At 35.9% G+C, this 24845-nt stretch overlaps 2 protein-coding genes across 3 annotated transcripts; one reads left to right on the top strand and one right to left on the bottom strand.

Moving 5' to 3' along the window:
- Positions 1 to 440: 440 nt before the first annotated feature.
- alg10 (ALG10 alpha-1,2-mannosyltransferase) lies at positions 441 to 11142 on the bottom strand. Its single transcript, XM_039761096.1, has 3 exons — positions 10827 to 11142; positions 9494 to 9691; positions 441 to 2647 (listed from the first exon to the last, which is right to left on the bottom strand). Exons 1-3 carry the CDS (start codon positions 10989 to 10991, stop codon positions 1589 to 1591), a joined length of 1422 nt encoding a protein of 473 aa, XP_039617030.1. The 5' UTR covers positions 10992 to 11142; the 3' UTR covers positions 441 to 1588.
- A 7-nt stretch (positions 11143 to 11149) lies between these two features.
- On the top strand, positions 11150 to 24138 carry tprkb (Tp53rk binding protein). 2 transcript variants are annotated; one of them, XM_039761098.1, is made up of 5 exons: positions 11150 to 11190; positions 14272 to 14424; positions 15554 to 15676; positions 23084 to 23254; positions 23901 to 24138. In XM_039761098.1, exons 2-5 carry the CDS (start codon positions 14281 to 14283, stop codon positions 23985 to 23987), a joined length of 525 nt encoding a protein of 174 aa, XP_039617032.1. In that variant the 5' UTR covers positions 11150 to 11190; positions 14272 to 14280; the 3' UTR covers positions 23988 to 24138. The 2 variants fall into 2 exon arrangements, with proteins under 2 accessions (XP_039617032.1, XP_039617031.1); XM_039761097.1 differs by lacking the exon at positions 11150 to 11190 and adding an exon at positions 11372 to 11520.
- Positions 24139 to 24845: the final 707 nt, after the last annotated feature.

Below are 24845 nucleotides of genomic sequence, written 5' to 3'. Positions count from 1 at the left end.
CCTCCCTCATTACACAAATACACATCACCTGACGTGCTTAAATCCAATAAGCATTCAAGTTAATATAGCTTGGAGTTGGAATATACGCATTAAAAATGATGATATGGTCAAAATACTCACTTGCCTAATAATTGTGGACACAGTGTAACGTAATTTGCTATACAAACCTGTATGAAATTATATAAAAATTAAATATTTTTCTAATTATTTGTAATACTCTATGCACATTTGAGGTTGCTCCAAATAAATAACAAAAAACACTGCTGCTACATTAAAAGTATGAAAATTTTATTTAAAAAGTAGTGTATTTTACTTTCTGAAACATCATGATTACATGGCCACAAATAAGTTGTTCAATACATCAGTAAGAAAGACAACAAAAGAAGTGAAAAAATTAAGTAATTAGCAAAACAGAAATGGAATGAAATACACAGCCAGAATGAAGGTATGAAAATCATATTTAATATAGCATTTCCAAAATCATTTGAAGAGACAAAATCAACTGCAAAAAGTAAACATATATCAATACTAGTATCATTAAAATATTGCTGAAAAAGAAAATAGGGAGAGTAAAAAAAAAAAAAACACAGGGACAATCAAGTATGCTAGTCAGACCATTTAGTTCACATGTTGGTGTATATAGTTCATAACACAATAAAATGACCAATATAAACAGCTAACCAGAGTCATTCAAGTATTAATATGAAATTATTTCTTAAAATGGGTATAAATACACATGAAATAGAATACTAACCTAAAATAACACACAAAACTCATTTTTTTTATGAAACACAGTAGACAATTGTAGATGACTACAACAAAAGAACAATATTAAAAAACAGAAAACACGGGAAAATATATATGGATTCCTCTGTAACCAACCCATTAGTAATTGTCATGTGAAAAAAGTTAAAAGAAACTTCTGGGGAGTCCTCAATGCACCACTCAAACAGCTGCTGTCCCATACTTTCACAAATTATACTAATGATTAATGATATTTTATTGTATCATACCTACCTTATGTAAATATGACTAGGTAGTATTTTGAACAGCAGCCAGCTTATGACTGGTGTATAGGAATTTTGGTTTTGCCTTGATTGTGCCATTATATCATGCATTCTACAAAACATACTCGGTCAGTTTGCTTTAGAATTGATGACCTGCTTTTATACCATGCTATTTACATAACTTCACAATAGTTTCATTAAGTTTACAATTTTCAAATTTTCTACCCGCCAAATTGAACAAACATGTTCCCAAATATGAAATCTGTAACAAGAGTATGAAACACAAAATACATTTGCATTATAAAACAATCCAGCTACCTTACTTTGATTTATTTACTATTCTCCTGATAAAAGCTACATGCTCCATTCAGTCTTTACTGTACTTGTCCCCAATTTAAAATCTCCTATAAATATGTTACTATTTCCATATTATGTCCACATTGTGAAACTTATGTATCAAGTTTGGTGAATCTCTTAAATAAATTAGATTGTTTCATCCTATATTACCTGCACATTACACAGATAGTTAAGCATAATGTTGTGTCCACTTCATAGATGATTACAAAAGAAGGCATATGGTGTCACCACATTATTCTTTGCACTTCTTCACTATTAGGCCAAACAAAGGTTTTCTTCAAAAAGATGTAAAAAGTCAATGCATTGACAAATGTATATAAACATAGCTCTAAAAGCAGTCTAAAAACAGATGGCACAGAAGCATTCAGCCTATAGATTAAATATGGCAGAATAAAGTACCGAAACTCCAGAAGCTTTTGGGGTACTGTTGCTATCACCAAACATAGAAAAAACATAAGATTCCAAAGCAAAGGTTTTGACTTAAGTGAATCAGCAAAACTCCATACAGCAAATACATAACCAGGAACTAGTGCATATCGAACCACTTCATGCTTCTGAAAGATATTCTTCCATACATAAAATGTATAATGTCTGTTGTCACCCAACAAATATTTATGCATGTAAGTAAACTTCCACACTAAGAATAAGAAAAGGGTCAAAACTGAAAGATAGAAAATGGGTTTCTTTCTAAGTGAACTGAGGAAGTTTGAGACTTTCCTGAATGAAAATGAATGAAAAAAAGAAAACACTAGTGTAAAAGAAAAAAAATAAAACAGTTGGGGAAAATGAAGACATGCCTCATGGTTGCTTTTGTCTCCCACAACTATCCCTCTATTAATTATAATGAAAGCAATAAAACTCATAACCAGTAGAAGATATGGCCATGTAATTGATAACAAAATAATCACGTTTTTTGTTGAAAGGGTATATTCCATGAAAAATCTGAGAAAATTTCTAATTGTAGTTATAGATATATCTGTTGACGAAGCAATCTTATTCTCCTTTTTCTTGGTGACAGTTGTCTTCCATGTCTCAGTCATCTTCTGAGCTACAACATGTCCAGCACAGAAAATCACCCAGATGATATTTGTTTGGCGAAACATAACTGCACAAAATCCTAGGAGGGCTGAGATTTTGTGACTTTCATACAGACACATCAAGTAAGCAAAAAGTGAAAAGAAAGTTGACCCTGATTCCGTGTAGTACAGAAAAGTGAAGAAATAGAGCACTGGAAACGTTGAAAGAGCCAAAGCTGACAGGATTCTCTTAGACGCAGTGACAGACTATAGGGGAAAAAAAACAAACAAAATGAATTAAAAAAACTGCACAGTCATATTGCAGGTCAATTAAAAAAAAAATGATACAACAATCTTAAAGGAGGTTTGAAATTCATACTAAAGCCACTAGTTTTAAAAATCAGTACTAATGATTATGCATGAAGAGCTCCATTTCTGCATATGGTGGGTTTACTTGTCTATAAGACTTCAAAGAAAACTACTGTGATGCAGAAGTAACCCCTAGTCAAGAGAATAAAGATACTCAGTATAAGCAATGAAATCATAACTAACCAATCTAGGATAAAGACTGTAACTAGAATGCACATTATGTTACTGTGGTGTGTCTCTGGTCAGGGAATACTAATCTACTCTACTATTCCTGAGTGAAAAGAGAAAGTAGCTCACTTGCATGCACCTGAGGACCTCAAAAAGACAATGTTTACTGACCAATTTTTAATGACTAAACAGGAGGACTGTAATATGTGTGAAATGGCAATCAGTGGAATGACAACTAAAATCAGTCAAAAGTTCCCTAAGATCCTCTAAAATATATTTTCCAATAAATATAGATATTTGGTCAATGTTTGTATTACTTATTTAAATTTTCTCATTTTCTCCAAAATTTCAATTTAAACCCATGTTACTAACCAAATTACTAGTGATGAGAAAACCAATCAGAGTTTGGCTCTGTGCAAGTTCTGCAAAATCTCAGAAATGCTAAGAAACTCAACAAAATGCACTGAATTTCATGGGGAAGGAGGAAATGAACTAGTTTTAAGTTAATTATAATGGTACAGTGGTCTTTTAAGTGATCATAAGGGCTAGAGTTTGCCTTGCAGTTTGTACTATTGTATTGTATTTCTGATGTGGCAATGATAGATTGGCAATCTAGTTCTGTGAAGAGGACTGTGATAACATGTTTTTGTATTAGATCTACTCCATTCCCAAACTACCCAGAAGGAGGTGGGGGTTCTCTCTAAATTGCCTTTCCCAAGATTACTTCTATTTTGTTTCCCTACAAGGTCTTCTTAGGGAGTCAATGCTGGAGGCTGTCAAAGCCCATTAAGGCATTCCTTGTGCGATTTTGAGTTATACAAGAAATAAATTGTTGTTTTCGTGGTCTACCAACTATACTGAACTGATTATTGTGGTAAAAAATGTGGCCTGAACTATGAGACTGCAGTGCTAACCTCCTTGTCACCATGCCTCAAACAAGAAAAGACGCAGACAGAATGATAACAACAAACTATATACAACAAATGGCAACAATCAAACTAGCAATAATATAAATATATACATACACACACACAGAGTGTATCAGGTCAGGTCAGGTTTGGGAGCATGCACTAGCACAATGAGTTGCCGCACCCACCCCATGATGAAACAGCTTGGGATCCTGGTTGGTAACCCTCCAGGCAGACACACGGCCCAGTCCCACCCTCTGGAAATGACCCTCTATCTGCCGCAGCCAGGTGTTACATGGATGTCCCCTTGGCCTGGTCCAGCCACTTGCGAGCCAGATCACCCTTAGGGAATTGCGCCATATGGCCATAGTGCTGTAACAGATGCTCCCTCACAATGCAGGTAATGTGCCTCATTTGGGACTCCATGAGCAACCACTCATTTGACACAAAGTCAAACCAGCGGTACCCAAGGATTCTCCAAAGAGACACAGTACCAAAGAACTCCAGTCTTTGTCTCAGGTCAATGGATACCATCCATATCTCGCAACCATATAGCAAGACAGGAAGCAATAGGACTCTAAAGACTTGGACCTTAATCCTTCTGTATAGATATCTGGAGCGCCACACACCCCTTTCCATTGACCTCATGAAATTCGCCCCACCCCCACCCCCCCATGCTCTTGCAATCCATCTACTGACTTCATTAGATTAGTCACCAGAGACTTAAATGTTACTGCCCAAGCAAGTAAACCTCTCAACAAGGTCCACATTGTCTCTGCAGAAAAACACACTGTTGATGTCTGTGCCTAAGAGGTCATTAAAGGCCTAGATCTTGGTATTTATCCAGGACAGCCACAAGCCCAGACACTCAGACTCTTGACAGCCCCAATCAGAGTACCTGTACTTTGTACATAAAAGCCAGATTGAATGTTATTTACTTAAGCATAAAGTCACAAGTAGACTGCAGAGCTTCACATGTACATATACAAAGTACACTGACGGCAAAAGTGCGATGTGCATTCTTTCTCTGATGTAGAACCGTCATTATCATTTGAGTTCACCTCTCTTATAGCGTGTTTTTATGTGAAAACAACAGTGTCAGATTTTGGGGGTGTAGGAGAGATCGTGAACGTGACTGAGAGAATAAAACTGAATAAAAAAAAAAACCAAAGCTAACACTTACAAGTGTAATACATTTATATATACACACACAATTATAATACATTTATATATATATATATATATATATATAAATATATATATATATACACATACACACAAACACACACACAGTGCCCTCCACTATCATTGGTGCCCCTTGTAAAAATTAGTAAGAAGGGTTAGAAAAAAATAGGTTTGCTGAAGAACCATCATCTTGCACTAAAAATATGAGAAATATCTTACTTTTAATTGAAACAAGACCATTCAAAGAAAAACAAAGAGAAAACAAAATTTAATGCAGACTCACTGTTCTTTATGATCATCCATCACAAACAACAGTGAGTCTGTATTAAATTTTGTTTCCTCTTAGGGAAAACAGCTGCTGAAACTGTAGTGATGCTTGACACTGCTTTTAAAGAGGACGTTTTAAGTAAAAGAAAGGTCTATGAAGGGAAATGTCACTTGATCTTGCTCCGTGCAAATTTTTCCTTGTTCACGCATTTATTCACATAGAAGAGTACAACGATACCTTGAGATACGAGTTTTTCGTTCCGTGACCGAACTCGTAAGTCAAAATGCTCTTATCTCAAATTAATTTCCCCATTGAATGAATTGAAATGCCATTAATCCGTTCCGGACCCCCAAAAAACACTGCAATTTTTTTGTTACATGTTTATAAATAAGAAAAATGTACTTATAAATAACGAATATTGTATAAACACACAATAAACTGGTTTTATTAAGTACAGTACAGTATAATGTACAGCATTTACCTTGGAGATCAGACAAGTAGAAGATGCTGATAGAGGTGGTGGAGAAAGGCTGAACTGAATAACTGAATGTTATTCACTGATTTTTACCCTTTTCGCCGCACCTTCCTCACTTTCATCTGCAGGGGTTTTCAATAAAAACATGTTCAATGAAGTCTATTTCATCCTGTCTTTCAAAATGTTTCTAAAATGCGTTAGGCAAGTGTCATTAAATAGGGCCGCTGCGTGATCAGTTGTAGCTTTTTCAGGATGTTTCTGTTCAATAAAGTCAATTGTTAGGCAAGTGTCAATAAATAGCCCTGCTGCACTATCTGTTGCAATTTTTTTCAGGGTTATCTTTTAAATGAACTCAAGCGTTAGGCAAGTGTCATTAAATAGAGCTGATGCGCGATCAGTTGTAATTTTTCAGGGTGTTTCTTTTCTTTAAAATTTGAAACTTTTTTCCCAAATTGCAAACACTTCCTTTATCTCACTTTATGAGGTAACCTCCTCCGCCTCTGCCTCCTCCGTGATACCAATCTCCTGCAAGCGTATGTTGCCGCGTCTATAGTTCCGTCAACTCCTCCGTCGTCAGTTCCTCTGAATGTGCAGCGACAAGCTCTTTGATGGCTCATATTTCGAATTTTGGCTCGTAACTCAAGGCAAAAAATCAACTTAGTGAAGGCTTGTATCTCAAAAAATGTGTACGTTGGGGCAATCGTATCTCAAGGTACTATTGTACTTTAAAGGAGACTAAAGTTTCAGTAAGTAAAAATTATTAAAATAAATGTTTTTTTCCCAATTTCAGGTATTTTTGGGTTCTCTCTCTCTCTCTATAATATATATATATATATATATATATATATATATATATATATATATATATATATATATATATCCAGAAAGTATTCACAGTGCATCACTTTTTCCACATTTTGTTATGTTAAAGCCTTATTCCAAAATGGATTAAATTCATTTTTTTCCTCAGAATTCTACACACAATACCCCATAATGACAACGTGAAAAAGTTTACTTGAGGTTTTTGCAAATTTATTAAAAATATAAAAACTGAGAAATCACACGTACATAAGTATTCACAGCCTTTGCTCAATACTTTGTCGATGCACCTTTGGCAGCAATTACAGCCTCAAGTCTTTTTGAATATGATGCCACAAGCTTGGCACACCTATCTTTGGCCAGTTTCGCCCATTCCTCTTTGCAGCACCTCTCAAGCTCCATCAGGTTGTTTGGGAAGCGTCGGTGCAAAGCCATTTTAAGATCTCTCCAGAGATGTTCAATTGGATTCAAGTCTGGGCCACTCAAGAACATTCATAGAGTTGTCCTGAAGCCACTCCTTTGATATCTTGGTTGTGTGCTCAGGGTCGTTGTCCTGTTGAAAGATGAACCGTCGCCCCAGTCTGAGGTCAAGAGCACTCTGGAGCAGGTTTTCATCCAGGATGTCTCTGCACATTGCTGCAGTCATCTTTCCCTTTATCCTGACTAGTCTCCCAGTTCCTGCCGCTGAAAAACATCCCCACAGCACGATGCTGCCACCACCATGCTTCACTGTAGGGATGGTGCCTGGTTTCCTCCAAACGTGACGCCTGGCATTCACACCAAAGAGTTCAATCTTTGTCTCATCAGACCAGAGAATTTTGTTTCTCATGGTCTGAGAGTCCTTCAGGTGCCTTTGGCAAACTCCCGGCGGGCTGCCATGTGCCTTTACTAAGGAGTGGCTTTCCGTCTGGCCACTCTACCATACAGGCCTGATTGGTGGATTGCTGCAGAGATGGTTGTCCTTCTGGAAGGTTCTCCTCTCTCCACAGAGGACCTCTGGAGCTCTGACAGAGTGACCATTGGGTTCTTGGTCACCTCCCTGTCTAAGGCCTTTCTACCCTGATCGCTCAGTTTAGATGGCCGGCCAGCTCTAGGAAGATGTAGGCCACTGTGCTCATTGGGACCTTCAAAGCAGCAGAAATTTTTCTGTAACCTTCCCCAGATTTGTGCCTTGAGACAATCATGTCTTGGAGGTCTACAGACAATTCCTTTGACTTCATGCTTGGTTTGTGCTCTGACATGAACTGTCAACTGTGGGACCTTATATAGACAGGTGTGTGCCTTTCCAAATCATGTCCAATCAACTGAATTTACCACAGGTGGACTCCAATTAAGCTGCAGAAACATCTCAAGGATGATCAGGGGAAACAGGATGCACCTGAGCTCAATTTTGAGATTCATGGCAAAGGCTGTGAATACTTATGTACATGTGCTTTCTAAATTTTTTTATTTTTAATAAATTTGCAAAAATCTCAAGCAAACTTTTTTCACATTGTCATTATGGGGTGTTGGGTGTAGAATTCTGAGGAAAACAATGAATTTAATCCATTTCGGAATAAGGTGGTAACATAACAAAATGTGGAAAAAGTGGTGCGCTGTGAATACTTTCCGGATGCACTGTATATACAGTATATATATATACACACACACATACATACACACACAAGCACACTGTCATTGTAATTGTCATACATACAACTAAAGACTTTCTTAAAAAAAATTCTGAGCTGTTAGCTCTAAATGAATTAGGAGCATCTGTAAAAAGTCAAATTCCCCCCAGGGACAAATAAAGTTCTATCTATCTGGTTCCACTAACTAAAGCAAACTTAGTTTCACTTCCAATAAGTAATGATCTATTTAAAATGAGAGGTTCAAATTAAATATAACAAATTAACAGGGAAAAATTTTAGAACATGAACGTAATACACAAAACAATATTTTAAGAAACTTCTCTTATGGAAACCTTTAGTGAATACTGTAGACAATCTCTAGATGAATTACTGGGCAGCTGAAGCGGTGCAGTATATACCCTAAGTAGCCAATGGGAGCAGCACTGTGCCACCTGGCTGGGACAGAGAAAGATTTCCGTTCAAGAAAGAAAGTAATATTTTGCTCACAACTTAAACTAAAAGAAAACACAAATAAGAAAAATTCCTGTGTAAGTCACCTAGGAGTGACTCTTTTATTGATAGACTGTATTCTACTAATTTACTTTAAAAAAAAAAATTCATATACATTGAACCTATATTGCAGGACTGATTATTGAATATATTGTATGCTGCACATAGTTAATTATATATTCTACTATTGAAGGGCATTCCTCTTGTACATAAGAGTTTTTGGTTACCGAAAATTGACTGTTAATTTTACATCTCTTATCAGTAATACAAATTTTGGTAGAGTGCCTACTCTGCTAGGATGATGAGTATCCGACAATTTTTGGAGGCTCGTCGGTTCTCCCTCACTCGTTTTTACAGTAGTTTTGCGGCTTGCAAAGTCATTGGAAACAGTGTTATATTCATTTCACGTATATACTGAAACTGAGCAAATTAGGATGATAAGACAATATTTTCAAGGTTTTGTCATTAGGTGCACTATAAATTGAAAATTAAAACACTAAGAATCATTTCATGATGTATGAAATCAGCACCGATATCTGTTTGGGCTATGGCTAGAAATACTTTCTCCAAATTTGGTTCACTGATGACATGCATGTCCAAATGATATGTAGTTACAATATTATTTCTAATTTTAAAACAGGAATTGTGTTTTTGATCAAATATGGACCATGGGTTAAAAAAAGCAGTAGAAGAAATAAGGAAGCAGGTTTTGACATTACTTCCAATGTAGAGTACAGATCATGCCTTCAAGGTTTTACAACTAACCCATAACAAGTGAAGCAAAAAGAAGAAAAAACACACCTTGTCTTTTTGATGCAGTTTATATAAAATTAGATAGACCAAGTAGAGATTTCCACAGCTGAAAAGGAGATTAATAAACCGTAGCATTCCAGGTGAACAAACAGCTTTTCCAGTCCATCCAGCCAGCCAGACAGTCGGCTTAATTATTCCAACGGACACCAGATACAAGCCAGGGAGTGTGGTTATCATAGAATCCCACTGAAAGATATAATAACAATACACTCTGCTACAGTTAATATACACTTTAAGGTGATTCATAATCTGTTTTGTTATTCTTTTAATTTTGGTGTACATTTATTAGGTGCACTTCATTTTGTGTAGTCTTACTAAAGATAATAGCCCTTTACTGTTTTAAAGTCAGGCTGCATTTGTGGTGCAAGTGTTTGCACTACTTACTATCTTACACCCTGCAGGTCATTGTCAAAGTGGAAAGTCAACATTCTCTTCACATCACATCAATGTTTCCTTAGGGTACTCCAATTTTTGTCACATATCCTTTAAGACAGGCTAAACAGCAAGTCCAAACTGTAAGTGTGATCAGGTCCTGAGATGGAATGGCACTCTGTTCAAGGATGGTTCCTGTCATGTGCACAATGCTGTATGAATAGACCATGCCTCATCTCCCCTACGTTTTAAACCGATTGCAAAAAACATTAAATGAACCACAGAAAACCATCCCTTCATTCATTACCGAGACTGCTTTGTCCAGTTTAGTGTTGTAGGATCAAAAGTCTATCTGTCACAGTAGCACTAGAGGGAATGCAAGAACCCAGTCTGGAAGGAGTGCCCGTTCACTACAAGGTACTGTCACTCTTACTGGGCCAGTTATGACTTACCAATTAATTCGACCTTTACGTAGCTGGAACACGGGAGGAAAACTGAAGCACCCAGAGGAAAAAAAAAACAGTTTTGAGAAAGATTTACAAAATAAACTAGATACACTGCTAGAAAATATATTTACCGTCATAAAATATATTTGTATGTCCTTACATGCCCATAATAATCACTAACAATTACCCAGCATGGGTATTTTTTTGGATTTCGAAACAGAAACCCGATCTTAATGTATTCGATCAAATAATAATAATAAGCTGGTGGATAAATAGACAAGTGAAACATGTTTACAATAAAGCCAGAAATTGAACTTTAACCATTCCATTTCCAGGTATAACAATCAAAAACAATTGTGCGCGTTAGAGATGTCCATAAAATGACGAAAACATTTTTAATGCTACGCTTCTTAAGTAAAACACCTTTTATAAACACGAAAACCCCTCTAACAACAACTGGCATGACCGTGTGCTCCGAATTGTGTTTTTAAGCTAATACATACCTCTCCGAACCTGCCTTCGCAATACTTTTGAGCTTGCGGAATATGAAAGATCTCGTCCATGTAAGGGTCTCTTTGCTCCCGTGTGATTTTGGAAAATAAAAAGCAAGAAACGAGAAAAAAGGTACTGCAAACAATGGAGAAAATATAACTCTCAAGCTTCTCCATCCTACCTAGCTAATATACTATTTACGCAATTTTCCCTTGTAGTTCCGTTTTCTCAGTTGAGATGCAGTTACACTGAAATATTAATATAGAAGTGGCTCGTGTTGATAAAGTAAGTGACAGCTGCTTGATCCAAATGAACCCTCCCGCTCTCTCTGCTTTCTTCCTGTCCTACAGCAAAATGTCCGTGTAGAAACTAGAAGTTAGTAGGTTTTCTCATTCTTTAAGATGTTTAATGTAATTTAGAATGTCCTTCGTGTTTTTCAGTTTGACAAGTTAATATGTGAACGTTTAGCTTTGAGCTCCCAAATTTTTTTAGTTAACCACATCTTAAAATTAAGTTATGGGTAAAGATTTGTTTCCAGGTCGCATCTTTATTTAAGTAGCACAGAAAATTTAAAGGAACACGAATGAGTTTGGCTTTAGTAAAAGCAGGAGCGTCGCGATTTTATGGTACCGCTCTTCATTTACTGAAATAATAGCGTCCTGTTCCCCGTTTTCTGCAATGAAGTGCGCATTCACGCATATTTAGGTAAGTTCGATGTAACGGAAAACAAGTGGACACCTTAATGCACTTTAAAATATTTTGCGTCAGGATCTCTGGGAGAGGTTTTTAATTTTACACCTTTAAAATACAGAAGGAAATTTGCTAAATAATGTATGTGTTAAACGAAAGGTGTATTTCGATTAAGATTACTGCATCTTGGTTCGATCCGTTTCAAGTATTGCGTTTATCTTTCTCTTTGACTAAACTGTTACCACATAAAATTAAGTGCATGTCAAATATGTGGCAATATTTTATAAACTGCCCTTCAAGCAGTGGTTAAGAGTAATTGAAATACAAATAGTGTAAAGGAAATTGAATCACAACAGTCAACCGATATCCCAATTAGTTATAAGGTTTGTAATAAAATATAATCCAGACTAAATATTTATCTCTTTCTAATCTAAATTAAGTAACACCTTTTTTTCCCCAATAAAAAAAAAACAAAAAAAACCGTTGTCCTGTTTGCAAACCTTCACACCAAAACTTGTTCTTAAACTGTAAATTAATAGCCTGATCAGTTTAAGAAGAAGAAATGCTAATTCCCCTTTAGGATAATCCTCCATATCCCAGTAAAAGCTCTGTAACACAGCCACCTTTTGTAAATTGAACAGCAACAAATTTTGTTTTTAAACAGTACTGGCAAGCAGGAAACAGTTGTCACTTTTTTCTTCTTCAATAAATTTATGAGTTGTACTTTTATTTCCAACAGTGTGTTTTGGTAGACTTCAATTCAGTTTGATAGAGGTGTGTGTTTTTTAATGAAGTTTATTTTTAGAATGCAAAAGAGATTCTCATATAAATGAACCAATATAAAGACAAAGTCTTTATCTTAATGTTAATCTGAAGGATTAATATACAAGTATTAAATAAACTCCTTCAGGACGAAGCAAATCAAGACTGAAGCCTGCTTATTTATTTAATCAAAGAAGAGAATTAAAACATGAAATATAAGAATACACCAATTTGTAATCTTAAAATAACCCTATCTCAGTCTGAGCCAAAGTACAAACATTGTAGGATAACAGCAATTCTGTATTTAAACAATGAGCAGATGTAGACCAACTCTCAATTGTATTCCTCAGTTCCACACTTTATTTTTTGCTGTGAACAATAGAATGTAAATTAAACTGTAGAAATAAGACCACCAATTGCCCATAATGACAAGCTCTGGCTCCTCCTGACAAGAGCTTCCCAGCAATTACTGTAGTGTAGTTGCTAGAGTGCCAAAGCAGATGCATATTGGAGATATCTAAGAGAGTGATGGTTTGAAGTTATAGCAGAATATTTAAAGAAAAAAGCAGATAGTGTGGTAGAAATTTAACATCTTATTAAAGAAAGAAACCTCCTCTAACAGGACAATTCAGTAATCAGGCCGGGGAATAGCTGTTCATTGTATCTTCAAATTACTCGTCGGCAAAATGCCTTAGAGGGAGCATTCTTCAAAAGCAGTCCTTTACAGTATGGTCAGAAAAAACAAATAGATTTTCATTTTATAAGCTACTGAATTTACATGCAGTGTCAATCAATGCATACATTTTACTCTGGTTGGTTAGTTAGTTTACACCCAAATGATTTACATAAAATAAAAGTCTGTTATATTATATTTTGGTTCTTATTGCACCTTTGAGTTGCCCCACCACACTTGAAATTTCTGTGCATTTACCAATTGTCCATTCTCTTTTATAGGACATCTGCTGATTTCTTAGTCATACTTCAGTACATTTTGAAAATTACATCAACCTTTCTTCTGGTAGATACTTTATTTACTTGATCATCTCAGTATTTTTCCTAAACCAATTCTTATATTTCAGTGTATATTTTGTTGTTCACTTAACCTTTATCTGGTTTCCTGTTGTGCCTGAACTGGTTTCTGACATTTATTTAGCCTTTATGCTATTTCTTTAAGATGAATGCTATGTTGCCCAAAAATTATTCTTCCACAAGAGTAAAATGTGAAACCAGAAGGAAAAAATAGTAGGGCAGTGCTTGATCATGTGGAGAAAAGTTGTAGTTAATCATTTATTGTGCTATTACCCATACCATTTGCTTACAATGTGGTGCACCGTCAGATTTCTGTAATGGAGGCTGGCTTTTAAGGGCCCAAGTAAGAAAATAAAAAGTGTTTCACTTGAGGTGTTTTGTTCATTTGCTAGTTACAAAGCTGGTTAAACATAACTCTTTAGTCCCAGCAAGAAGTGTAATTGCTTTAACAATATTCTTGAAGACTTAGTGCATGGAGATACATTCATAATTACTAGTGTAGAAAAGTTTTTGTGTTTTCTGTTTATATTAGTCTAACAAAAAGAAGGTGATTTATAGTTTCATATTCTACCTAAGCCATTCTTACCAAGTTTTCCTTTCTGCATTTTACTTGCATCCTCGGTCCATCCTGTTCTGTATTCAGACAGTATGGTCATGAATTGTATTACTCTGGAACAAATCAGTCCCCATAAGTTGATTCAATCATATTCCCGCTCCATATCACTTGCTATAATGTACTATGCTTAAATGCATTTTGGTTTCTCAGACATTTTGTTATAGACAAAAATTTTACAATTTGTTTTCTTCCCACAAGTGAGAAACAATGACATACTCTTATTTAATTGCAAAGTAGAAATATTTTGTTGTTTACCTTTATGATTTTCTATATTAATGGTATTGCAATTTTTTTTGTTGAATTCTGCATAAATATACATTTTAATGTAATGCAAATGATTTTCCTCTACATATTTTCAGATCCATCAGATGATGCATTTTACACAGGATCTTGAGTTGTTTCCCAACTGTTCTGTAACTCTCCTCTTATTTAAAGAAGTGCAGAATGCAGCGGAACTTAGGAAAAAGGCAATGGAGGGACTAATTAATGGTGCACTGATCAAGCCAACAATGGTATATATATATTGTTTTATGGTGTTTTAATAAATGCTGTATTGTGAATTTTGATATCAAAATGGAGTGTCATTATATCACCTGTGTTTAGCGTTAGATGGTGTACAGTAAATCTGTTATTATTGCAATATGGAATTCACATTATTAACATCTTACACTTTTTACAATATAATTTCCATATTCTCTAGTCTCAAAAGCTGAGCTGTTAACATGCAGCATGGTTATCTCTTTAATTTCCTCATTGTATATTTATACTTTCAAATTAGTATTAAATGTTAACCTTCAAATGTCAATATATGGTCAACTTTTCTCCTCACTATAGGGGGCAGAATTAATATGGAGGAAATGAGTATCCTCCCCTAATTTTTATTCCTGCTTTAGAGTTTTACCACATTTATTAATAAATCCTTCTAAAAAGTTTGGCTAATTTTTATGGAAGGGAGAAAGACCACATATTGAAAAATTCAACATTAGAAAGTTTGAAAGCAGTTTAAAATAGTTTTAAAATATGTCAGGGATTGGAGCTAAATTGTGAACAGTACCAGGTGGGTCTGGCCAGACTCGGGCATCTGTTTTAGAATTGTTTAAAAGTAAAACCCCTTTGTAAAAAAAGTAACAATTCTTTCGTAATGCATTTATTGGAACAAATAAAAAATATTTCACATTTCAAATAATTCAAGTCAAGAGTGAACTAAGCAAGTTTTATTCCTGCTAATTGTACATGATACAATTATATCTACTGCAGCACACTACATCATGAAATGGGTCCTGCAGGTGTCTTATTCCTAATTCTAAAGCAAAACAATAAGCGTTTTATAGTTGTTGCATAAAGAGAGGTTTCTGAGCTAAAGTATACTGTACTTTGGTCCATGATCATATATTTGGTCCACATCCAAATTAATAAATAACCTGCTTCTAATCTAGCATTTTTTTTTTCTGCATCCAAAGATAATAAGATATCAAAAGCTGTCTTTCTGTCGAGGAATAAGTTACTTTAAAACTGCACTGGAGATTTGGTATTAATTGTCCACCTTTAAAAGATTAAGTTTGATCCTGTGAAATTTCATGATGAATGTCAATAATACTGTATATGAGTGATATGATAATTTGCGTGATTTTTATTTTACAGATAGTGGATGCTTTTCAGGTAGTGGTTGCCACAAATAAGGCAGTCCATCTACAAAAACTTGGAAAACTGAAAACCCGAACTTTGTATTCTGAAATAATATTCAATCTTTCACCAACTAACAATGTAAGTTTTTCTTCTTTAAATATTCTCTCATAAACATATTGTGATCCTGTGTTGTTTTTTAACACATTCAATAGTGGTCATTAGAAATTGGATTTATAGTTTCTACATTTGCAAAACCTCTCACCTTCCATCAGTTTTCTGTTTAAATGGTTTTGATTCATCTGCATTTTCTCTTAAAATAATTAAAATGAGTTCATGTTTTTCTTATGTTACTTTTAAATTTAAAATTTGTCAGAACTGCAGATGTTTTTAAAAGAATATTATGCCTGTTTGCATAATTATAATAAGTAGCGTGCCTTTATTGTTTTACAGCATTGTTCTTTTGGGACCAGTTGGTGTGGTGTTTTATCAGACTTTCTTTTTCTACTGTCTCTAACCCAAAATTTTCTTTGCAAAATGCAAAATTTTCCTATCCACACTTTTTTTTTTAATTTAGTAGTTCTTTTCCATCCTTACTGTTTCTTGGATCACACTCCTATTCTTGCCTTTGATCTCATTTTCACATCCAAATTCTAGTTAACTGTCACATGCACAGTAGAATTCTTACTTGTATGTCTAAGTAACATGCAAGATGTCACCACTCTCTGAGCCTATGATCTTCAAGTATTATCAGTCCCAATGACCATTTACCTTTGCTCTGTAGCTCAAGTATTTATAAAGACTAAATAGTATGTTTCTATCATCATGATATAGCATCATCTGTTTAAGCCTCTTTTTGTCTACTGTATCTTTCATCACATTTTCCCAATCCCTTTTGCTGACCTATTTGCAAATACTTTAGTACTTCTTCATTCACGTTCATTTCATGAGGTAAAAAGTCTTTTGAGCATATCTTTTAGTTTTCTTTAGTATACTTGGCTCCTGTAGTTCCTGTTTTAATTATTTTTTATTGAAAAGTTTGAGGTAGAATTTGATTGTCTCTAGCTTCTGTAAATGTTGCTAATAAGAGGGTAGCTAACTGAGTGGAGAATTTCTTATAAAATTTGACAGGATAGCCATCAGGACTTGCTGCTTTTTCACTCTGAAGTGACTTTATAGCATCTAGTAATTCTGATAGCACCAGAGTGTGACGATGTGGGTTCTGGCTCCACACTCCCTTTGATGTTGGAAGCACATGAACCCAACACCGTCGATAATGTTGCCGAGTGAGCTAGTCAATGGAGGCAAATAATTCCAGCAAGGGGAAGGTATACAAAAAGTGCAATAGTGCTTTTATTAAAAACCAACAACAACAGTGTTCAAATAGTGCAGATCTTCAAGTTCTTCAATAAATAAATAAATAAATCCATTAAAAGAACGTGGAGGTTAAAACAATAGAAAAAACAATCCTTTAAAACAAGAGGTTAAAATCTTCTCCTGGAAGCAGTCTTTAAAATAACAAATCCGGTGCCTAATTTCTGTATGCGTCTCCCCTGCTTATCCCGTACGGGCCAAGCAGCAGGCAAGACGCTCTCTGCAGCTGCCCTCCTACATCACACACTCGAGACTGGAGACCTCCCGATCCCTGGCTCCGGTCTGGCACTCATCCCAGTCCCCGAGACTTGATTACCCTCAACGGCCAGGTCGCCCACGCTTGGGGATTCCACCACCAAGCCTCTCGACTTCGCTGCCTTTCCGCGGCCTTCTGCGGCTCGTCACTTTCACCTTGTCACTCCCGCTACCAGATCGCTCAGCGGGAGCGACATCTACACAAACACCTGGGTGTCGGCCTAACACCCAGCTTCCTCGCAGCTGCCCACGAAGCCGATCGCGCGCTCACCACACGCTCCGCGTGTCCGTCTCTCTCCTGCACCGCTTGCTTCCACGCTCCCTGTAACCTCCGTCCTCTCCTTTCCTTTCCCTCCGATCGATTCTCTCTCTTTTTCTCCCCAACCGACTTGCGCTTCTTTTTAAAACGTGAGGGGCCATCACAGCTGCAGCATTAGCCACGGGAGCAATCACGAATGTGGGCAGTTCCTCACCTGTGCACACGGTGAGAAACGCCCACATCAACGACTGCCCCGCGGCTCGCTACAACAACGCCCCCCTCACGAAGCCGCCTCGGGTACGGTGATTATTTAAAATGACTGGCCTTTTCTCAACGAGCTGTGGACCCATAACACCACACAGAGGTTTATCAAATTCCTCTGCACTAAGAGTATCTATTTGTGGTATCTGTAATGCATCCAGAAATACATTAGATTGTGTGTTTGTCTTCTTTAAACTCAATAGAATGTAAGGATTTATAGTTGTCTCTAAATGTGTGCATTATATTTTTATGGTCAATGATTTTGTCTTTGTTCATGTTGATTTCAGGGATTGCATTGAGAACTTCTTGCTTGTGGATTTGTTGAGCTAAGAGCTTATTAGCTTTCTGTCCATTGTTCATAGTAATAATGTCTCGATTTTAAAAATTAGTTGTTCAGTTTCTTTAGTTGTTAAGAGGTTGAGTTCTGAATGCAGAGCCTGCCTTTTCCTATGAAGAGCCTCACTTGGACACCTGGCATGTTCTAGATCTATTCTAGTAATTTCGCTGGTTATCTCTGATACCTTCTTGTTTTCTAAATTATTTCATATCTTTCCCACAAAAATAATCTGCCCTCTTACGAAGGCCTTCAGGGATTCCCAAAGTATTCCTGCAGAGACTTCTGAGGATGTATTTGTCTCTAGAAAGAAACTGATTTGTTTTGATATAAATTCTGTAAGTACAGTTCTTGTCTGCTAATAAAAGTGGGTTAAGACGCCATCTGTGAGATGAGTATGTGGGACATGATGATTTTAGCTCCAAGATCAGAGGGACATGGTCAGAAATAACAATAGCGCCGTACTTACAAGATTTAATTGTAGGCAAGAAATTATTATCTATAAAGAAGTAATCAATTCTTGAGTAGCAATGATGCACTGGTGAGTAAAAGGAATATGTTCTTGAGTTTGGGTTTAGAAACCTCCAGGGGTCTGATAAGTTGTGGTCGGTTAAAAACTGTGTCTTAGATGTCATCACCCCTGTGACAGGAGACCTATCTAAGACTGGTTTTAAAACACAATTAAAGTCCCTAGCCATTATAATTTTTTGAGTGTTCACATTGGGAATGGATATAAATACATTTTGCATGAATACCCTATCATCTACATTTGGTGCATAAACATTTATCAAAATCACTTTACAGTTAAGTAAATTGCCCATGACAATCACATATCTCCCTTCAGGATCAGATACTACATCTGATACCACAAATGAGAATGTTCTATGTATAAGAATTCCCACACCTCTAGTTTTCTTTGTAAAGCTGGAATGGAACATTTGACCAGTCCAGTCTTTTTGCAGCTGGAACTGATCCTTGCTTAATAAGTGGGTCTCCTGTAAAAATACTGTTTTAGCGTTTAGACCTGTTAGGTGAGAGAATACAGTACTTTCTTTCTCTTTAATTCTTGATTCAGGCCTTTAACATTCCAGCTCACAAATTATCTGTCCCATAATGGAGACCATTGATTCTGAGTTTTTGATGTCTTTTTGTAGTCTTAACTGGAAGTGAGACAGCTTTGACTTTAATTTCCAATTTTCCCAGGAGTTATTGCCATGCAGCCTATTGTTATGTTGGTAATTATAAGGATTAAAAGATAGATTAGATATAGCTTGCTCTCTTTTTGCCTCCCCACGTGAGGCTGGACCCCACTTCACAAAGTCCCAGTCCTATGACATACCTAGAGACAGAGCACATCCAAAGCAAAACAAGCCCCCCCAGCAGCAGCATTTGAGGATTAAAAATAGAGATATGTATTGCCGATAAAGTAAAAATATTATAAGCTTAAAATATAATCTTCAAAAGTCTTGAAATATTAAGATAGTAAACCTAGGGAATGGTGTTAAAAAGTGGCCCTGGTTAAGCATATTAAAACCTAATGTTATAACAATAACAATAAACCAAGGGTATGATGTTAAACAGTCTCCTTTAGAATAGTGAAAAGATTAAAAAAAAAAAAATGTTACTACTTTAATTTCTTCCACACATACTTGTATAATTATAATTAAAACATAAATAGAAAGTTGCAGAGAAGAGAAAAAGATGTACAGTATAATTATGGTACCAGTATCATTGCAAGAGGATCAGACAGCAGGTAATATCTTCTTGGCATGCCATGACAGGATGCAACTCACGATCGTATTTCAAAAAAGTGTTGGGATCAGCTTTCTTATTTCTTTTTCTGCTTCCTCCATAGTGGTGAAGATATAATATCTTTCTTAAATATCCACTTTCAGTTTGGTAGGATACAAGAGGCTGTATCTGATATCGGCTTTCCGTAACCGCTGTTTAATGTTGTAAAAAGCGGCATGTTTAGCTGCTGTTGAGGGTGAGAAATCAGGGAAAATACGAATGTGGTTATTTTCAAACATAATCTCTTGTTTCTGTCTGAGAAGTGACATTACATTAAACTTTGATTGTAATCTCTTGAAGCGCACAAGAAGAGTCCTACGTTTAGAGGCATTTGATTCACGTATGTGATAAGCTGCTGCTATCTCGGTGTCTGATTTAAAGTCCTCTCCAATTATTTTTGAGAATAGTTCAGCTACGAATGTCACTGGGTTTGGACTTTCACAATCTAATATTATTCCTTCTGCATCCAATATTATTCCTTCTGCGTCCATCTTCCAGAGCAGTAAGTCTGTCTCCTAGTTTTTTCCATTTGGAATTTGCAGCTATTGCTTTTCCATCAGCGGTAGATGCCAAATGTTTGGCTCTTTCAATTTGAGTTGTGAATGTCTGCTTAACGTCTACCACCTGATCGGCAAGTTCTCTCAGTTTAGACACATTTTCCTGAATGTGTTCCTCAATTTTTCCCAGCATACCTTTAAAGGCAGCATCAAATCGATTATATACATGTTTTTAAGTCTTTATTATCCTGCTGCAGCTCGTGCATCTCTAGCCGCAGCTCCAGCTGCAGCTTCTTGTTTGTCTTCTCGCTTGTCTTGAGCAAGCCATTTATTTCTTTCTTTATATTTTTCTGAATGTCTTTCTTGAGCTCATTTATGGCCGTGGCCATTATTGCGATCATTTCCTTCATTTCGGACAGATCGTTTCGGCTTTCGTGCTCCGCAGGTGAAATGGCAAGCCCTATTACAGCCGATGCTTCCGGCTCATGAGGAGTAGATGAAAGAGCGGACTGCAAGACCATTTCCAGTTTCAAGTGATCTTCTGGAATTGGCGAGCTATCGTGACCTGCATCACTTGCACATTCGCTCCCATTTTTCATTCTCGATAGGAGACGATGCAGCAAAGCAGGGTCCTGGGGAGTCTGCTTTCGTCTGTCTGTTCCAGGTCAGTCACTGAGACGCCATACCTTGGACTTAGATGTAGCTTTAGATTTCTTTTCCGTTTCTTTCTGACCCCCTTTCTTGTTGCTCATATTTATATACTGTAGTAGAAACTCCTCGGGTTGGATAAATAACAGGATACCTCAGGATAATAAGAAATAAGAGAAAAAATAAAGCCGTTGCTAATGGAGCTCCACTTCAGACGTCCATCTCCCATAACGGATGAGACTAATTCCACAGATCTAGCATTCTAAGTCAGAGTCCTGAGCCCAGTCATTTCCAGATTGAAGTCTCTGAGGGACTCTGTTTTTCCCTTCTCATCCTATGACAAGAGTGTTAAACAAATTGGAGATGTGTGACTTTGTGAATGAGCTGCATAATAACCAGGTAATCTGACCAGTATTGCTTCCTTCATTGAGCCTTTTGCTGCTGGGATAGACTCTGGTTATCAACAAGCCCTTAGTTAGATTAAGCAGGTTTGAGCAAGTGAGGTTATTTTTCTAGTCAAAAAGAAAATATTTACAAGTTACATTATTCAAACTATGAGAGTAATTGAAGGAGAAAAATGTATTAGCCGATATTTTCAGAAATACAAGATTTATTAAATGACTGCACATATACATGCTGCAGCCCTTTTTTTTTTTTTTGTTTTGTATATAATTTGCCAGTATATCTGTGAATTGAGCTTTTACATGTTTTTAGGTCAATGCTGGTTGCTTCTACTTGTCTATTTGAATGCTTTATCTTGTCACATTTTGACATTATGTCATCATATTTTTGTCTTCTCATGTGCCCAAATTTAAATTAGAACTATATTTTGTGAAACATTTCCTACATCCTCATTGAATTTTTACTAATCGTCCTCTCACAGTTTGAAAAGCACCATGAGTATTTGTGCATGTGAAATGTCTCTAGTGTTGACTTTCTGCATATTTGTCTGAATAGCCTTAAAACTACTTTTTGCCTATGCAAGAAGTTTACAACTTCTTCACTAAGTGTTAGATTGTGCATGTAATATGCATTTTTTTCACAACTCCAGTATAACAACAGTAGTACCACGATTAGTAAAAGCTGTCATGAATTATATTTTACTTTTAGAGCATGGTGTACAACAGACTGTCATCCCCTTAAAATATACCTACACTGAAGGTTATACATTTATGATTTCATATCAGAACAGAAGTGGCTCATGTTGCTTAACCTTTTTAATCAAGTACTGCCTACATATTGTCTGCATCTGAAACATGTTGCTATTGCACTCACCGCTAAGTAATTAGGGACATTTTAAAGAGTGCCTGATATGTCTTTGTCACCTGTGACACATCGTGTTACCAATACTTTTTAAACAGACACCTATAAGATCCTCCCACCCTTCCTCCAAACATGGTCAAAACAAATTTTATTAGAACCACATTTCAGTTAATTGACTGCTTATCAACAATGTCAAGAAGCCGGTATCCATAAATTAGTGTTGAGCTAGTTAAGGTTATAGTGATATTTTTCGTTATCCTGTGTAATTATGTTTTTTCTGTAGGTAATTAGGCTGAAAACATTATTAATGTAGTTTGTAAACCTAGTCCCGTGGGCCTGTCTTTATTAGGGTTGGCAACATTGTATACTGTAAAAGTGAAGGGAACTTTACTGTACTATTTTAATCCAAAGGCCACATTTCAATATCTGTAAATTGCTATATTTAAACTCTATTGTTATAAGCTTGAGATTTCATTAGTAAAGATAAAAAGTGGCATAGTCTTTTGTTTGCATGGCTTACTTATTTTCAAATTTGTATAAGACTTCAGGTAAGGCGGTTGGAAGCTTTCTGGTTCTTTCATTTGTTGCTTCCATGTACAGATCTTGTTAGTATTGCTAAGGTGTTTTTTTCTTTTAGCTGTTTTTTCATAGCTTTTGTTTTTAGGAAGTACTTAAAGCTGTTTACTACTGCTTTCCTGGTCACATTACAGAACGTTAATCTACTTAATTTAAATACCAGCATTGCTAAAGATTGCTAAATAAGAATTTAGGTTATTGAAAACTGAATAAATAAATGAATGAGTGTGCTCAAATTTAAAAATAAAATAATAAAAATAACTATTATATGATGTATATTTTACCTTTAGATTTCTGAGGCTTTTAAAAAAATTGGCATTTCTGATGGAGATTCTTCAGTACTTATTGTGCTGATTAATGAAAAAGATATTAATGTGGACAGAATTACAAGTCAGGTGGATGGGATTCAAATTCATATTGACAACCTTCAAACAATGGCAGACACTTCCACGATCAGAAAGGTGTGTACATTTTTCTCTTTATGCCTTTGGTATAATAATAGATATTATTAAAAAAAAAAATCATATTTAATTTCAATGGTTACTTCAAAAATATAGGCAGAACTATATATTGTATAGTGTGAAGACATTTTAGTAAAAAATAAACTAAAAAAACTGCCATCAGTAAGAATTTTTCAAGTCAAAGTTATTTCTTCACAATCATGGTTTATATTAGTTTGCCACATAAAGTTGTGTTTGAAAGTGAAGCTTTTCTTTATAAACTTTGAGAATAGCATGTCCGTTTTGATTCAAGATTTTATTTTGATTTTGATTTAATTCATAAAAACATTTATTACTTTAGAACACAATGTTGTGTGTCAAATTAATATACATCATGATTTTGAATAAATAACTTCAACTTGAAAAAATACCAAACTTATCTTCTATGTTCTTCTGAGAGTAATTCTTTGAGACCTGTATATGTAGAGGTGACATCTAAGAATCTTGGTTATTCTAAAATTGAGGCAGTATAATGAAACTTTTACATATACCTACTTTTATGTCAAAGGCAGGGTTTTTAGGGCTATTATCATATTTTGTAAGTAGGTAATGTACTTTGTGTTTTTATATTTTAATATATTGCAATTTTTTTTTATGTTTCTTGAAGCTGTTTAAAATTACTCCTCAGGAAGAAAAGATTGGGACCCTGCTAGATGCCATAGTTTGCAGATTGTCAACAAAAGATGTGTGTTAGCTCTTTGAACCATTTTCTACATTTTGAATATTTAAGAAACTGTTGTATATTCTGAAACTATACAACAGCAGAAATGCAAAATGTATATTATCTCCATTGGATAAATGCTATGTAAATTCTGTTGTAAATAAAACATATTTCATTTTAACAATCCTTGTTTTTGTGTATATTTTGTTTGATTCATCATTTTTAAGCTACATAGAGCTTGGGTTGGTTGAAATGTAAAAGGATACTCCACCCAAAAAGGAAATATATTTTTGGTTTTTTTTATGTTACTTACCCCATCCTTCCACAGAGTCAGTGCCTTAATGTGACAGAGTAGGTTGCGTGACTGATGAATGATGTTGTGAGTGATGCCATTGGGATTTGTGTGTCCCTGTTAGGGCCACCCATGGCAGCATGGTCAGAAGTTCGGAATGGTGCAACTTCCTAATGTCCCTCGCCTTCTTGCACAAGGCTTGCCATGTGGATTCTTAACAAGAAGTGAAAGAGTGTGATTGAGGAACTACCACCCATATCAACAGCTTCTTTGTGTAGGGTCTTCCCTCCATCCATCTATCATCCTGTATCAAAGTCCCATGGCGATGGCCAACACACTGTGAGAATTACCAATGGGTGATGGTATACTATGTACTCAGTATGTAACCTACACATATGGAAGTGATGGTGTGACGGCTGCACACCTGGGACAACTGCCTCATCTGTGTCCCTCTGGCATAACTAGGGAGACTTTTTCAAGGATAGCACTGTCTGTGCCTGAGGGGGAGGGGACAGTTAATAGCACCCTAAACAAAGTTTGTCCTACTTGTACTCTAGGCAACCACGTTTTGCCCCACTACACGTGGCCGAAAAACTTCA

Source organism: Polypterus senegalus, chromosome 8 (genome assembly GCF_016835505.1).
Source record: "Polypterus senegalus isolate Bchr_013 chromosome 8, ASM1683550v1, whole genome shotgun sequence".
NCBI classification, from domain to species: Eukaryota; Metazoa; Chordata; class Cladistia; order Polypteriformes; family Polypteridae; genus Polypterus; species Polypterus senegalus.
Note: the sequence above shows the minus strand (reverse complement) of the source record. Positions and strands in the feature narration are given on the sequence as shown.

Coding starts and splice junctions, on each gene's coding strand:
- alg10 (XM_039761096.1), bottom strand. CDS start 10,991: ATGGAGAAGCTTGAGAGTTATATTTTCTCCATTGTTTGCAGTACCTTT. Junction 9,692..10,826: donor GCGAAGGCAGGTTCGGAGAG/GTATGTATTAGC, acceptor TATATCTTTCAG/TGGGATTCTATGATAACCAC. Junction 2,648..9,493: donor AACTGCATCAAAAAGACAAG/GTGTGTTTTTTC, acceptor TTTCCCCTATAG/TCTGTCACTGCGTCTAAGAG.
- tprkb (XM_039761098.1), top strand. CDS start 14,281: ATGATGCATTTTACACAGGATCTTGAGTTGTTTCCCAACTGTTCTGTA. Junction 15,677..23,083: donor ATCTTTCACCAACTAACAAT/GTAAGTTTTTCT, acceptor TTTTACCTTTAG/ATTTCTGAGGCTTTTAAAAA. Junction 23,255..23,900: donor ACACTTCCACGATCAGAAAG/GTGTGTACATTT, acceptor TGTTTCTTGAAG/CTGTTTAAAATTACTCCTCA.